At 50.5% G+C, this 17,159-nt stretch overlaps 1 protein-coding gene across 8 annotated transcripts in view; it reads right to left on the reverse strand.

Moving 5' to 3' along the window:
- The window catches only part of RASAL1 (RAS protein activator like 1), a 34,598-nt gene extending 19,254 nt beyond the window's left edge, over positions 1-15,344 (reverse strand). For 2 of the 8 annotated variants that reach the window (XR_012125968.1, XM_073223977.1), the window contains exons 1-7: positions 14,511-14,882; positions 10,594-10,650; positions 8,293-8,406; positions 8,085-8,146; positions 3,880-4,009; positions 1,779-1,863; positions 1,565-1,696 (exon numbers count right to left, since the gene is read on the reverse strand). Coding sequence is in view for 7 of the 8 variants with exons in the window: in XM_073223977.1 (XP_073080078.1) it covers positions 1,565-1,696; positions 1,779-1,863; positions 3,880-4,009; positions 8,085-8,146; positions 8,293-8,406; positions 10,594-10,650; positions 14,511-14,575 (645 nt within the window). In the remaining variant the exon portion in view is untranslated. Of the gene's footprint in view, positions 1-1,564; positions 1,697-1,778; positions 1,926-3,879; positions 4,010-8,084; positions 8,147-8,292; positions 8,407-10,593; positions 10,651-14,510; positions 14,883-15,005; positions 15,130-15,200 lie in introns of those variants that run through there. The other 6 variants (XM_073223972.1, XM_073223973.1, XM_073223978.1 and 3 more) reach the window with 6 other exon arrangements.
- Between the last annotated feature and the right edge of the window lie 1,815 nt (positions 15,345-17,159).

A 17,159-nucleotide genomic window follows, 5' to 3' on the forward strand; every position in this document is an offset into this window, starting at 1 on the left:
GCCCAACCAAGGAGGGAAGTGAGGCACACCAGGGGCCACACCTCCTCTCCCCCAAGGTATCCCACCCAGATTACAGCAGGGACACTCCCTCCCCTAGTCCCAAATTATTAGCTCCTGCCTGGGCACTGAGGGCCTCCAGGGAACAATTTATAATTGAGGAAACGGAGGATCAGAGAGGTAGAGTGACTTGCCCAAGGTCACACAGCTGCTAAAGACAGCATATCCAGACTGAGTGTATTTTCAGCTCTGTTTAGGGATACAAATTGCATCTATCAAAAGGCTTAAAGGCAGTCCAGAAGGCCCTCAGCCCCACCTCTCTCTTTTTAAATAACTTTATGCAGTTATAATTTATATCCCATACAGTTTTAAATACAACACTATTTAAAGTGTATATAGTTCAATGGTTTGTATATTCACAGAGTTGTGCAACCATCACCTCTAACTTCAGAGCATTTTCTATCAGCACTCCCTCCCAAAAGCCTGCACCCTAAGGCACACCCCAGCACCCCAGCCCAAGGCAACCAATCCACTTTCTGTCTTTACAGGGTCACCTATTCCAGGTGTCTCATATAGATGGAATCATGTAATGTGTATTTTTTTGGACTGGTTTCTTTCACTGAGCCTAACGTTTTCAAGGCTTATCCATGATGTACCACGTGTTGGTGCTGCCTTCCTTTTTATGGCTGAATCATATTCCATTGTCTGGATCCACCACATTTATTTATTCATTCAACTGTTGATAAACATTTGGGTTCCTTTCACTTTGGGCTATTATGAACAATGCTGTTATGAAAGTCATGTAGAAGTTTTTGTGTGTGCCTGTTTTCATTTCTAGTTGGTACATACTTAGGAGTGGAATTGCCTGGGTCACGTGGTAACTCTAACTGAGGAACTGCCAGGCTGGTTTCCAAAGCGGCTGCACCATTTTACATTCCCACCCTTCTATTTGCTATAATGTTGCCTCCTTTTGAAAACTATCAGCCCTGAGTGTGCATCCTTCACTACCCTGACTGTGCATTCACTACTCCTGAGAGGCAGAAACAATCACACCCATTGTACAAATGGGGAAACTAAGATTCCAAGGGAAGGACCTTGAGCCCAGTGCTTCCAGAAGTAGGAGTTAGGGACTTAGAGTCTATAGTCAGAGAGACCTGAACTCAAATCCTGGTTCTGCCATTTCTTAGTCATATGACCTTGGGAAAGCCACTTAACCTCTCTGAACCTCAGTTTCCCCATCTGTAAAATGGGGACACTTCCAGCCTCATAGGGGGGCTGAGAGGTTTGGAAATGAGATTATGCTGGAGAAGCACCTAGCACAGGGCCAGCACATGCCATCCTGGGTACACTCATTCCAGAATAAGAATCTGGACCCACCCTGAAGAGCCTCAGTCTCCTCACCTGTACAATGGGGCAATAAGACTCCATAACCCAGGACTGGCCAGGGGACCCACTGAGGCAGCCTTCACATCTACCCTTCTGGCTTCCAGGGGGCCCAGCCCATATCCCCCTTCCTTCCCCTTCAGAGGCAGAGGCAGCGGGCAGGGTGTCAGGAGGTGGTGCTCACCATGCCCAGGAAGTCATTCTTGCCCACCAGGTCCCAGTCCCAGAGCTCCACCCGCAGTGGGGATGGGCCACCTGGCAGCTCCCACAGCTCCAGCACCTCGTCCCAGTGTGGGAATCGGGTCTTCTTGATGGTCTGGGGGAGGAGGGAGTAAGGGAGAGCTGATGGGGACTGCCCTGCCAGAGGTCCCCACTCCCCGGCCCGCCCCACTGCTCACCGACGTCTCCAAGCTCTGGCTACCCCAAAACACACGTGCGAATGGGTCGGATGTGCCGGAGATGTCGCGGGGAGCCAGGTCTCTGCTGACACATGAGGAAAGGAATGGAGGACACAGCACCCTCGAGAACCAAGACCCAAGCTGCACCTTGGAAAGGGGTTCAGGGTCAACCTTTCAAATGCTGGTTTCCAAGGCAATGAGCCCTCTGTGGGGGCCCAGTGAGGGGCACCCCTCACCGTGCCTGTCCAAACCCAGTATCTTCCTGTTGACCAGCGCTCCCCTATGAGAGGCACGAGTATGCCTCTATTTTCCAGATGAGGAAACTGAGGCACAGAACAGTCAAGCCCTGCATCACAAAGTCTAGCAGGTGAAGGTGTAGTGCAGATGGGAAGGGAGCCTCAGTTTCCCTGGAGTCCCTGGTTGAGAGACTGGATGTCAGGGTTCAAAGTCTGGCTCTGCCATTCACATTGGTTGGATGACACTGGGAAAAGTCACTTCACTTCCCTGAGCCTCAGTGTCCTCATCTGGAATGTGGCAGTAATAACAAGGCAAGGACTAAAATGAGATGACCTGTGTAAAGGGCTTGGCATAGCATCTGGCATGTGGTGAGCATTCAGCTCATTCATTCATTCATTCAACAAATACTCATGCCCACACGCAGCTTAGGACTCAAGAGAAGGAATGAGATAGAGACCCCCTGCTTCTGGCTGCCATGACAACCCAAAAGTGTCAGCCTCCCCTATCCCTCCTTCCTTAGGTCCCCCAAATCCAGGAACACCCCCCCACACACACACACCCAGGGGCTGCTTGCTTCCTCCTGCCGCTCCTCTCCCACCCCTGCTCGGCATCCAAAACCTTCTTTGGTTTCCTAGGAGCCAGCCCAGTTGCTAAGCGACAGCAGTCGGTCCCTCTCCTGCTTGCAAGGATCCTGCACAGCCTGTGGCTGGGGAGGAGACCATGGGCACAAAGCAGACAAGGAGCCCCTTCCCATGCTGAGTCCTTTTGCCTGTCCTCTGCCCTCAGTACTCCATCTGGACTCAAGGGAACCCCAGCTAGGGGCAGAAATTTGGAGGTGGTGGGAGAGGCACAGAGAGGGCAAGAAAGGGCTTAAGGTCACACAGCAAATTAGAAATAGAGATCCTCCCCAACCTGGCCTAAAAGAGAGGATCAGGGAAATAAGGTGTGAAAAAAAGGCAGAAAGACAAGATTGGAGATGAGAGGGGGAAAGAGGTAGAAGTATTTAAGGAAGCTAAATGATGGAGAACTGGTGAGGAAAAGAAGGGAAAGGTCACAGAGTGATAAAGAGGCAGGAGAGAAGATGGGTATCTGGAGGTCATCCGTGGGTTCTACTAATCCTGCCCCTGCCTGCCTTCTTATGTTTCTTCGGGACAGGACTAACCCTCCCTCACTCCCAGCCCACAGGACTTAGGGGGATCCCTCCCTCTGCTCCAGGAATGGGCTTTGACTCAGACCTGACCTGTCAGAGTCCATATAATTGGTTCAGAGACAGGCATGTGCCCTAGACTGAACCAGTAAGGATTAGTCCCGGGACATTGCAAATGGTGAAAGACAGAAGTTCTTTTTCAGTTGGAGCTGCCAAGTTGGTAGGATGCCAATCTGAGGCTGCTAGGGTCATCTCTGTCCCCCTACCTGGGGAAAGACTGCCTGAGAATGAAGCTAACACAAAAGATAGCTGAGGAATCTGTGGCTACAGATTCCTGATGTCATTGTTTGAGCGCCTGGATCTAGCCATGCCTGGAGTCACATGTCATTCAAATGAGCCAATCTGCTTAAGCCAGTATGACTTGGGTATCTATCACTTATAAACTGATTAATAACATCACACTCATCTGTCCAGCCATCCTGAGTGTCTGGTCATTGGTTGCTGGTCACTGGGGGTCCAATAATGATTTTGCTTATGCTTTGACCCAGGAACTTGCAATCTGGTGGGTTTGGACTGTTCACCTACAGGGGATCCTGGTTTTGAGCCCAGAAATGCCCCAGTAGTGAAGTGGTCTCACAGCCGAGGCAGCTGGGCAACCCAGTGGATTCCTGCTCATTCTCAGACCACCCCCCACACCACTCCCCATCATCATCATACCTGGCCTGGAGCACATGACAGCGAAGACAACAGCCCCGCACTTCCTTCAGCATCTGCACAGACAGGCAGATCTCACCCTGCACCTCTGCATCTGGGTCCACACGGTTCAGATTGATCCAGCTATCAATTCCTGGAGGGCACAGGTGCTAACATTTATTAAGCACTTACCATGTACTAGGCATTGTGTTAACTTAGAAATTCAGATAACATTAAAAATATATTAAACCATGGAGACTTCTCATGTTAGCCTTCTGATGTAGGTACTATAATTACTCCCACTTCCTGAGGCACAGAGAGGGAAGAGCTTTGCCCTTGATCCCATAGCTAGCAAATGGCAGAGCTAGGATTTGAACAGACAGTACAGTTCTAGGGCCAGTGCCCTGAACCATGTACTATCACACTCTTCACCCTGGTGTATGAAGCCCTCGATCATTTAATCCCAAAAAACTCACCCTCAAAACAATCTTGGCCATTCCTATCTCTAAGATTTTGTCCATGCCATTCTCCCTGTCCAAATCGAGCAAATCAATCTCAATCTCTCTCTCCCTCTCCCTCTTTCCCTCCCATTTCTCTCAACACTTTGAAGATACTGTTCCACTGACTTTTAGCTTCCATTGTAGTTATTTTGGGAAGTCATTTCAGCCTGATACTTGATCTTGTGTAAATTGTCCATCTTTTCTGTCTAATTTTAAGGACTATGTCCTTGATGTTCTGCAGTTTCACCACAATGTGTCCAGGTAAGTATTTCTTTTTATCCTGCTTAGAACAGATTGTACTTCTTATACTTACAGAATCATGTCCTTCCTTGAGTTCTGGAAAAGTCCAAGTCATCAACTTTTTTTTTTAATCATCTCCTTTCCCCAATTTTTTCTATTCTCTCCTTCTAGGACTCTAATTAAATGGATGTTAGACGTTCTTAGGTATTTTCTACATCCCTGAATTCTCTTTTATATTTTCCTTCTTCTTTCTTTGGGCTAAATTCTAAATAATTTCTTCAGATCTCTTTTCCACCAATTCTCACTTCAGCTCTGAATGATCTGCTATTGAACTCAGCCACTTAGTTTTTTATTTCAACAACTGCACTTTTTTTTGTATTATTAATCTGCAATTACATGAGGAACATCATGTTTACTAGGCTCCCCTCTTCACCAAGTCCCCCCCCACAAACCCCATTACAGTCACTGTCCATCAGTGTAGTAAGATGCTGTAGAGTCACTACTTGTCTTCTTTGTGTTGCACATTCCTCCCCGTACCCCCCCCCGACATTATACATGCTAATCATAATGCCCCCTTTCTTCCCACCCTCCCTTATCCCTCCCTTCCCACCCATCCTCCCCAGTCCCTTTCCCTTTGGTAACTGTTAGTCCATTCTTGGGTTCTGTGATTCTACTGCTGTTTTGTTCCTTCAGTTTTTTCTTTGTTCTTATACTCCACGTATGAGTGAAATCATTTGGTACTTGTCTTTCTCTGCCTGGCTTATTTCACTGAGCACAATACCCTCTAGCTCCATCCATGTTGTTGCAAATGGTAGGATTTGTTTTCTTCTTATGGCTGAATAATATTCCATTGTGTATATGTACCACAACTTCTTTATCCATTCATCTACTGATGGACATTTAGGTTGCTTCCATTTCTTGGCTATTGTAAATAGTGCTGCGATAAACATAGGGGTGCATCTGTCTTTTTCAAACTGGGCTGCTGTATTCTTAGGGTAAATTCCTAGAAGTGGAATTCCTGGGTCAAATGGTATTTCTATTTTTAGTTGTTTGAGGAACCTCCATACTGCTTTCCACAATGGTTGAACTAATTTACATTCCCACCAGCAGTGTAGGAGTGTTCCCCTTTCTCCACAACCTCACCAGCATTTTTTGTTGTTTGTCTTTTGGATGGTGGCGATCCTTACTGGTTCAACTGTACTTTTTATCTCTAACAGTTTGATTTGGTTCTTTTTCAAATCTGTTTATTTTTGTACTGTATTGGTTTAATTATTGTGGTTACTGCTGGCCCTTTCTGGTGATTACATTTTTTATTTATTTCAGTATTTTATTCTTTAAAAAATTCTGTATATCATAATTATAAAATCTAAAATCTGTGTGGGTCTAAACTCATGGTTATTGTTTCTACTGACTCTTGATCACGGTAACCCACTTCTTTGTGTGTGTGTTAATCTTGATTGTGAAGTTCTATTTGCTTGAGCTCACTCTGTGGGAAACATGAGGATGCTTAACCCCTGGAGAAGCATGATAGTTGCTCATTCTAGGACTCTTTAAGGGTCTCAGTCTAATGGGGAACTCTTGGGTTCAGTGACATCTGTCTTGCCCCTAGCCCAAAGATTTAGTCTCCTTGTTGACTATAAATTTGATATTGACATTTACTTTCAGGGAAATCCTTTCTTACTCCCTTATTTGTTATGAACACTGTTAGGTTTTAGTTCATGGTTAGAGGTGGATGAGTGGGGAAACTGAAGTTATTTTGATATCATTCTAGTGCACACTTCACTTGGTGTTGTGAGGACTACGTGTAAAGCACTAAGCATCTGCCTGGCACACAGTAAGCCCTCATTAAATAGGAGCAATGATTATGATGACTAGCACATAGTAGGTTTTCAAATGATTCTCACTGATGAAAAAATACATCATTCAATATATGGTGCTGAGACAATTAGTAGTAATCTAGACAAAAAATAATTAAGTTCAATCCCTACTCCATACTTTGTATCTGGATAAATTCAAAATAGATCAAAAACTTCAATGTAAAAAAAAAAGAAATAAACAAATTGTTGCTAGAAGGAATCATGTAAAAAGGTTTTTGCTCTTAGAGATGGGAAGGCCTTTTAGTTATCACAGAAAAGCAAGAGACAAAAAAGAGATTAAGTGACCATGGAAAAAGAAACAAATTTTATACATGGCAAAATGATAAGCAAAGTCAAAATATAAGTAACAAAAGAAGCAAAAATATTTGCAGCTAAAATGGCAAAGATTTAATTGCCCTAATATGTAAAGAGTTCTTATAAATCAGGAAGAAAAGCCAGACAACCCAGTAGGTGCATGCAATGCTAATAGACAATAGACAAATAAGGAAATAAAGTGACTCTTAAATATGTAAAAATGTTTTCAACCTCACTCATAGAGAAATACAAAAAAATCTTAACTAAGTAGTAATTTTTTCCTATCAGATACAAGATTGAAAAGTTTGAAGAAAGTTAAATTAAAAAAAAAACTTTAGTAATTGTTGGCAAGGGTATGTGGTGGATAAATTGCTATCTCCTCCATGGAAGGTAATTCAACAATAACTACCAAATGTGCTAATCTGGATATTCTTTGATCCAGCCAATTCACCTCTAGGAATTTATCAGACTGATATAACTTGCATATGTATGAAATCATGTTTGCACAAGTACAGTATTGTTTGAACTAGGAAAAGACTGTAAACAACCCAAATGCCCATCAATACAGAACTAGCCAAGTAAATAATGGCACATCCACACAATGGACTGTCATGAAGTCATACAGAGATCAAAGAATGTGGAAGCCCTTGGTGCATCAATATGGAAAGAGCTCTAAGATACATGGTGGAATTAAAAGACAAGATACAGGACAGTGAGTATAATAAGCTACTATTTCTGTAAGCAGAGAACAAAACACATATAGTGCAGTGTTAAGAGCACAGACTCTGAAGCTAGATAACCTTGGTTCAAATTCTGGCCATCCCACTTAATACCTCTGTGCTCTTGGGCAAGCCATTTAAACCCCTGTGATTCAATTTGCTCACCTACAGAGTGGGCCTAAAAAGAGTACTTACCTCATAGAGACAATTGAGTTGATACATGTGAAGAACTTAGAAAGTATTCAATGTATAGTAAGCACTACATACGTATTTGCTGCTGTTACTACCGTTACTTGCTTGTATGTATTTAAAATAGCTCTAGAAGGACACACAAGAAACTGATGACATGGGAATGAGAATGGAATAGTTGGTGTCAGAGGGACACTTCATCATACCTTTTGAATATTGAACTATGTAAATGAATTGACTGTTCAATAAGTGAACTAAATTAAAATTTAAAAAAAAAACCAAAATAATTTTCCCCAAAGTCTCCCCATGTTGCTTCCATATGTTGCCTGCAATGCCCTTGCAAATGCCCATGCTGGGCATGGCCACCCCTCCTCACTCTGCCCTGCTGGGGGCTGATGCCCCTCACCCACCTCTGGGGTCAGCTACAATTGCCTCCCTGCTCAACGAGATCTTGCCAATGATGTCATCATGCCTGCGGAAAAGACCCAAGTCAGGGACCCCAGCCCTGCCACTGGAGTAGTGGGGCAGGTGTCAAGGGCTGGATGGGTGGGTAGGTATTTGCTCTGGGGCATCCCACCTCCCTTCAGGTGCCCAGGCTTGGGTCCCCAGCACACACACCCTACTGTATCCTCGTCCAGAACATAGAAGGCCAGATGGTGGAAATCCAGGGGCAGGTGTACAGTATACTCCTCCCCCCAGAAAGGGCTCAGGCTCCGCCAGATGGTTGCTGTCCTGCAGGAAGGGATACAGGGTTGGGGGTTCTTGGGCCACACAGGTGGCAGACACCTGAGTACCTAGGCACACACGTATACACACACACAAGCCACAAACATATACTCATGAACCCAGGCAAAGAGATACTTACAAATACACACACAGAAACCTTGACACTCAGACACCCAGAGACCTCAACATGCACACACTCCCACAGAGATACACACTGAAACAGGACACTCACAGATACACCAAGAAAGCCAGAGACACAAAGGGACACATTCACACATATACACATACATGTCTTCTAGAAATTTCTAGAAATACACATCTATGTTACTACATGCAGACACAGAGAAAACAGACACAGTCACATAGACACACAGATGAAAGAAATGCCCAGAACATAGACATACACAAAGACCCACAGACACACATGCACATATATACATTGATACGTGGCAGATACACACACACACACACAGTAACTGACAACACACACAATCCATTCATTATTTATTCATTCCATCACTCATAAACACTCACTCCAACTGTACACCAAGCCTTGTGGGTTTTGGGGAATCAGAGGAAGCGGTGCCAAGGTTCCTGCCCTCACAGAGCCCATCTCAGAAAGCAGGTGTTCTCTTCTGGGCTCTCAGAGCACAGTAAGAGAAGTCCTGCAGTTGGGGGTTAGCTCAGTGGTGCCTGGCTGGGTCTGGGGGTGGGGATATGAGAGTCAGGAAAGCTTCCTGCAGGAGCAAGTCAGACCAAGTGGAGAGAGAGGATGAGGACAAGTATTCCACATGGCTGGAACAGCATGTGCCAAGGCCCTGAGGCAATAATAAGCTTGGTGACTTTGAGGAACCGGTAGGTGCTGGGTGGATAAGACAGAAGTGTGAAAGGCGAGGAAACCATGAAGTCAGCAGGTGCCAGAGCACTCAGTAAGGAAGAGGGAACCCCAAGAGGGTTAGAGGGCCAAGAAAAATCCAGAAGCAGGCACACATGTGGAGCATCTTCACCCCAACAGTCCTGCAGATGCACTTCCTTTTACCCAGCAGGGAACAAGGAACCTACCTTAACCAGTAAATACACACACAGATTTATGGCTAAAAAATCTGGTGCACACACCTGCTACCCCTTCCTCCTCCTTTCACCACATTCTTTCCCAGCCAAGAGTGTGAATGGGCCCACAGGTGCACACACACTGCACCTTTGCCCTCTACCCCAGCCTCGGGTACCGCCATCAGAAGGACCTTCTTCCCCCTCATCCTCACCCTGGCCTTTTCCCAGCTGGATGTCCCCTCAACCTCCCCAGGCCCTGAGCTGGGAGGCTCCTCAGAGTCCAGAGATGGGGAGACAGCAGTCTGGGGTCATGCAGAAAATCAATCTGCAGGCTGGGCTCAGTACCATGGAATGTAGCAAGGGCACAGCACGAGCAGAGAGAATGATAGAGGTCAGCTAGGTGCTGCAGGCTGACCCTCCCCCAGGCAGGCTCCCCACCCCCAGCTCCCAGCCCATCTGGACCAGAACCGGCGCCAGCAGCATCCTGAATCCTGCCGTCTCCATAGGAACCAAGGACTCAGCTGCCCGCCCACCCACACCCCTCAGGCCTGCGGGGGTGGGAGCCAAGCTCAGCCCAGCCCAATGCGTTCCGCACCCAAGACACTCACACACTGAACCTCCTCACTCCTACGCATGTATTCACACTGGAGTTTGCGCCCAAGTAAGCAGGCGCTGGTACACCGTATATACAGGGCAGCCCGTGTGCATGCACACACACACATACACGCTCCCGTGCCCGCAGCACCCAGCAGGCCCGGAACCAGCCAGCCCAGCCAAGCGTGAGATGCCCGCCCCCAGAGAGGCCACTATGGGAGGAACAGGCTGGGAGGCATGGGCTGGCAGGCGCTGAGTCAGCCCCAGGACACTGGCAGGGGCATCGTCAGGTCCAGGGGAAAGGTGTTGGCCAGTTGGTGAGGCTGGCTGGGGACAGGAGCTGGCAGCCCCAGCTGTCCAGCCCCAGAGGGGTCAGGGCACAAAGCACCCACCATCAAGCCTGTGTGTCCATCCTTGGGGAATGCACTGCCTCTCTGGCAGATGTGAATTCTTGTGCCTGGACTCCCAGGTGTAGAAGGAGCCCCTCCCCATTCCGCACTGCTCCGCCCTCCACCCCTACACCCTGGGCCCCAAACCTCTGCTTCTCACCTGGCCACCACCTCATCATCCACCTTCACTATGCAGTAGGGGTCACTGCTTCCAGACCTGCGAAAGGAGGAGGTTCATAGTTCATGGTAGGGGGGGATAGAGAGGGCAGCCATGGGTGGGGGTCTCAAGCCACCTTCATTATTCAGATGGGGTAAGTGAGGTTCAGAGAGAGGAAGATACTTGCCTAAGGTCACACAGCAAGTCCATCTAAGAGGCAGGACCGCAGGGAACCAGCAGGTGATGTCATGGCCACACAGCCCACCTACTGCATACCTGACCCCCCACTCAGGGCTCTCTGGGCACCCACCCAGAGAAACAGAGCACTGAGGCATGAAGCCAAGGAACTTCAGAGGCCTGATCCCAAGAAGCCCACAGCAGCAGTCAAGAGCATGTGCTGGGGAGTCACTGCTGGCTCCACTACCTGCTAGCTGTGGAACCCTGGCAAGCACCCTCCTCTTGGTGGGCCCTGGTTTCTCCGCTCTACAAACAGGGCAGAATATTACCACACCCCTCCTTGCGTAGTTGGACAAACCAAAGGAGATAATGCAAAGTAGGGGATGCAGACTGGGCTGACCCCAGGGCTCTCCCACACTTGCCTTAAAGCCACCCTGGCGGGTAAGCATTGCCCTCTCCCACTTTTCATTTCAATGGGAGTTTCTCCAGGGAAGGAGAAACTCAGCCTTCAGCAGGGTGGACCTCTTACTGCAGGCACAGACCAGTGCACCCAGACTTCAAAACTCAGCCATCAAGACAGATGTGCTGATTCCCCTTGAGTAGCCATAAGCCATCAGCCAACCAAAGCCAGCTCCAACCCCCCTTCATAATAAGAGTTACCAGCCATTCCAAGCCATCTACCAAGGCCCTCATTTCCTTGTGTCCCATTGCACAGACTGCATTTGTCTTCTACCAAGCTCAGGGCCTTTGCACTTGCTATTGCATCTGCCTAAGACACACCGTCCCTGATCTTGTCGTGGCTGGCTCCATCCTGTCATTCAAACCTCAGCCCAAAAGTCACTTCCTCAGAGAAGCTGTCCCTGACCACCACTGTCCTGTGTAAAATCGACCTCTGACCCCTCAAATCACCTTGCTTCCTATTTCTCTCACTATTTAATGTCTGACTCCCACCCCCAGCTTCAGGCAAATTCTGAACTTTTAGCTCCTTGAGCACAGACCTGCATCTTCCCTCCCCCCACTCCCACTTGGATGAGTCAGGATTTGATCCAGGGTCAACAGGGGCTCGGTGCACATCCTCTTAACCAGTGTCGCCTCCACCCAGTTCATGATCCCTTCCCCAGATGCCCCCTCCCTCACGCCCAGCCCCAGCCCTCTCTCTCTGTCGCCCCTAATCAGTTCATTTTGTCACTGATCCACAAATGCCTCAGGGATTCCTAGGAAAAGGGACACTGGCACCAGGAGTGGGCTCCAACCTGAGCCTTGTCTGTAGGTTGAGCCCTTCCCCATGCCTCAGTTTCCCCCTCTGGGCTCCTTCCCTTAGCCCCTGCTGTCTGGGTGTCTAGTGCCTCTGTTGCCCTATCTGGTTTCTATTCCTGCACATCTCAGCCTGGGTGGGTCCTGCGTCACCATGTTCCTCTCCGGATTCCACTTCTGAATCCCTTTCTGTGTAATGCCCCAGGCTTAGTTTCCCCATTTAGCCCCATCCTTCACCCCCTCTGCAAGCAGAGCTTCTTATCTGATTTCTCTCTGGATTCTCTATCCCTGAGCTTCTTTTAAGCAGGTTCCCAGTCTCAGTTTCCCCAGCTGCAGATGTGGGGACAGATTGGCTGGGATCCCATGAGCAAAGGGCAGGGAGACACACCTCCTTCCTCAACCAGCCTGACCTCTGGGCCCCTCATGGGAGCCAGGCTCCCACGTCAGCCCCAGGGCTCTGACGCACAAGACCCTTATCAGGCTTCTGTCAGGTGGGGGCAGCGGTGGCAGGGGGGGTGGCCCCTCAGGATCCTTGATCTCTCCAGACCCTTGGCATCTCCCACAGCCCCTGTCCCAACTCAAGTGTGGGAAAGCAGGCCACTCGGCCATAGCCTGTTCAGTATGGTTGTGCAAGGGAGCAGTTAGGGCTGAAATCCCACCTTGGGCAAGTGACTTTGACTCTCTGGTTCTCAGTTTCCCCCATTTGTAAAATAGAAATGCTAATAGGACCATAGGAAACATTAAGTGCAGGGCCTGGCCCATAGAAAGCCCTTGATGACTTATAGCTGCTATTATTAGTAATAGTAATACTCTAAAACTATTGGCTGATGCCTCCTACTGAGAGCCAGGTCAGTGCTCCAGCAATCTGGTGAGGCTTCAAGAAGAGGAGAGAGGAGAGAGGACACACCACATCTAATAGTCTCCATGGGGTAGAGAAACCCAGCACGCTCTGAGGAGACCGCCTCTGAAGAAGGGACCCAACAGCTAGGGAAACTGAGGCAGGGAGCCTGATCTCCAACTGGGGCTTAGTGATTGCTCCTTTGCTTGTTCTGGGGTGTGGCCCACCTCAGAGCTCATCTTGGCTGGTGAACTTGGGGAAGGAGGGGTGGCCAAGAGATGCAGGAACCAGGCATGACTCAACTCCCTCCTCAGGAGAGGCAGGAACCCCAAGAGCCATGTCTGGGTCCAGGGCACCAACCGCCACTCCCTGCGGCTCTCACCCAGGGCTGGTGGAGGGACCAGAGCACAGTGAGTGACACTGTGCCCCCCACTCCTGGCCTCAGTGCCCCGACAGTTCCAGAATCTCTAATTCTCAGTGTCTCTGAGAAGGCATCCCAGAGAGAGGGAAGTAGGGGCTCTTCCAGATGCTGCATTCACACACGTTCTCTGCTTTTATCTCAGATGCCTGTTTATTTGGGGTAGCTGATGAGGATTGGGGGAGGTTCATGAAATCAAAGGCAAGATATTCCTCGCTGAGGGTCCAAAGCTTGGGGAGTTAGGGTAGAGCTAAGACCCAACCTTGACCTGGGCAAAAGCTCAGAATCCAGGTTCCCACTCACCTTGGCCACAGGGTAAAATCCTAACAGGCTCTCCACCCCCACAGCTGCAAGGGGCTTAGCCATTCATACCCAGAGCTCCCATTGCCCAGATGGGAAACCAAGACCCAGAGAGGACCAGGTTCAAGGTCACATGGCCAATGTCCCACCAAGGATCCCACACCTGCCCCAGGTGCTGACAACCTCAGAGCCCCCACTGGGCTCCAGGGAATGCAGGAGGGGGGCCACTCCCACCATCCTGCTGATTCGGCAGCTGCTAACTCAGCCCTGGGGGAGCACAGCCGAAGACTGGTACTAAGGGGAGGCCAGGGGTCCTCCGGCCCCATTACACCTGGCTGGGGAGGGAGTTGGAGTGGGCAATTGGCTCTTCAAGCTGTTCAGCATTCAGAGTAGGCCCACACAAGGAGGTACTGGCTGGGGAGCTCAGGGCTCTGGGTCAAGAGGACCACAGTTTCCCCCAGGCCTGGCTGGTTGCCACCTGGTGACACTCTGCAAACCTAAACACCAGATGTACACAGACCACTTCTTATGGTCCCCCAACCCTCTGGGTCTCCTCCCCAGGGTTCTCTTGGTAGATGCCAACCGAAGAGAAACCCTACCTCCAACACCTGCCTGGACTAAGGAAGAGACTCCCTCAGCCCCTCCCCAGCTCCAACAGCATGCGACCTTCCAATCCCCAGCGCCGAAGCCGTGAAGTTCATCCCAGGAACAAAGACATCTCCGTTCCCGGGGGACATCTGCTCAGTCTGGGCGCGCCCTCCCACCTAGACAGAGATGGGCATGGGGCCTCTCGCCCCGTGAAAAGGGTAGGAGGTCTTAGACAAAAAACCCGTCCCACTTCACGGACCCTCCCTGGCACGCGGAATGGGCGACCCCCGCCCCACCCCAAGCCCGATATCCCTCTCACCCCCTGTTCTCCTGGGGAGTACTCACACGTCCTTGGCGGGCAGAGCCCGGCCCTCCACCACACGGACATTCAGGGAGCTGCTCTTGGCCATGGCTACCAGCCCCAAACTTTCCGGGCAGGAGGGCGCCCAGGTCCTGAGGCTGGACTTGGGGTGAGGAGGCCGTCTACATGTCACCAGCTGCGAGCTTGGCGCCCGTCCCGGGTCCCAACGCCGCCTGTCCGAAACACGGGTAGCTGGGCGGGAGGTTTCCGAAGAAGAACAGGTGTTCGGGACAGCCTCACCACCGCCCCGGGACTCTACAGGTAGGAACCGGGCGCCCGGCAAGCCGAGCGCGCAGGGGGCATCACCGACTCTCGCCTCTTAGACTGGAGCTCCTGGCGCGCGGGCGGGGCGGGCAGGGGGCGGGAGGGGGCGGCCCAGGGCCCTCCCCCAATCCCACCTCCCGCGGGGTCCCCCTCCCGTCCCCGGGCCTCCTCGCGCGCCCTCTGCCGGCACCCAAGCCAAGCGCGCCCCAGCGCACCGAGACCAGGGCACTGAGGCTGGAGCTGCCAGGTGGGGAGCCGCCTATGGCCACGATGGGCGTGGCCGCTGGCTCCGGATGAGTTGACATTGAGCTCAGAAGATACAGTATGTGCCCTGTCTGCCCTCCCTCCAACACAGGCACAGCTCCCCGGCCTCCCTGCCTCCCATAGTGGCGCCGCCTCCTCGGTCCGACCTCCAGGCCCTGTCCGCAGGCAGGATCCGCGGTCAGCGGGAGGCGTCTCTAGAGAGAGTTATACGTTCCCTGGGGGTCCGTTCAGAGTGAAGGGAGGGGCCGCGAACATCCTCTTCCATCTCTTTTAGTTTCCAATTAAACCCAGACGAAGTGAGCGGCGGGTCCCACGTCACAGGCTGGCACTGCGGGGGAGGGAGCCGCGGCCGGGGGTGGTGGGGGGAAGGCTGGAGGATAAAATACACTACAGCGATGACAAAAGTCATCCACAGTTGTTTGAGCAGGTGTGTGCCAGGTGCTGTTCTAGGCGTTTGCAGGGACTAGCTCGTCTTGGGTCCTCACAGTAACTCTACGCGCTTGGTACCATTGTACTATTATCCCCATTTTATGGATAAAGAAACTGAGGTTTAGAGGGATTAAATAATTTCCAAGAGGCCTCACAGTCAGGAATTGGTTTGCCTTCCTGGATTTGAATCCTGACTCCATCCCTTAGTGGCTGTGTGGTCCTGGGTAAGTCACTTAACCTTTCTGTGTGTTGGTCTGGTTTTCTCTCTTCAATGGGAATAAAACAGTATCTTGTTCACAGGGTTTTGAGAGAATCAGGTATGAAGGAAACAGATGCAGGTCCAGTCAGAGGTTTTCTTCCCCTTTTCTCTGCTCCTACAGCTCCAGGACTGAATTTTTCAAGTTTTAAATGTGGCGGGAAGGGCTTGTTTCAGGGCAGATACTGGCGCACACTATTTCTCCCTTTGAGTTTGCTGTTTACTTGCCTAAGGTTCTTAGAAGCGCTGGCACCCAGCCTGACTCACTTCGGCCAGCCCAGGGCTGAACACCAATAGGAAGGTCCCTGCTCAATGAGTGCAGAAGCCAACGCCCAGACCGGAGGGACTGGAAGGCCTCCCCAGCCACAGGCGCAGCCCAGCATCTGTTTTGCAGGCTCCCTCCTTGACTTCCCACCCAGCACCTCAGCCAGCCTGGTGAGGGATTCAGACTCCTGGAATTCTCTCCCCAGTCAGCCACTGTCTGGGGAGTCCTCCATCTTCCAAACACTGGGCCTCAGTTACCTCATCTGGGAAATGAGTCTACTAGGGCTGGCTGCAAAGATTAGAAGTATTGCAATATCCTTCACAGCTTATGAGAGTCGATCCAGAAGAGTGGTATCCCCCAAAGAGTAAAGTACCCCCCCATAATTTTTATCATTCACCCCAGTTTCTCTCTGGGGGAAATGGTACTTGCTATGTGAGTGTTACTTCAAGACAGGGGTCCGGCCCTCCTTTTCCCCCACCTAGGTGGGAGTTTGTGGCTGAATTTCTTTTTTGGAAATCCTGTAGAGACCTCAGATAGGCTCCCCAGCCCCAGAGACTGCTGATAGAACCTGGACGGGCGGGGGCGCCTAGTTCTGGGGCCACCTGGGATGCCAGCCAAACTGCCACCAGCTATCTCGGCTTGGCTTCCGGAGCTGAGCAGGAAGTTCCATTCCCAGATACCCTCCCTTGGGCCCTCCAGGGCAGTTATGAAGGCTATGGACTGTGCCAGCCAAGCCTCCAGGGAGCTAGCCCTGTCACCTGTCCAATATCAGGCATCTGACCCTACAATTCACCCGGGGCTGTGCCTGAGTCCCCAGACTTTCCGAATGGCCTGGTCACTTCCTGTTGTTCTGAGAAGCTTTGAGCTGAAACTGGCACAGGGTTTGAAGTCTCCTAGGGCAACTCCTGTCAAGGGACCAAAGGAGGAAGGTGGTCCAGAGAAGGAGTGTGACCTGCTAGAGACCACCCCACTAGGAGAGGGGAGGGCAGACTCATGAGCATCAGGCCTGGGCTGGCACCTGGGAAGAGGTTCACCTTTGTCACGAGATGGTTGTAAGAACTAATCAAGACAGCAGTGTAAGGTACCTGACATCATTACTGGTACACAGTAGGTCCTCGATAAATGGTTAGCCCCCTCCCCTTCCCCTTCCTCTAA

Source organism: Manis javanica, chromosome 15, assembly GCF_040802235.1.
Source record: "Manis javanica isolate MJ-LG chromosome 15, MJ_LKY, whole genome shotgun sequence".
Taxonomy (NCBI): Eukaryota; Metazoa; Chordata; class Mammalia; order Pholidota; family Manidae; genus Manis; species Manis javanica.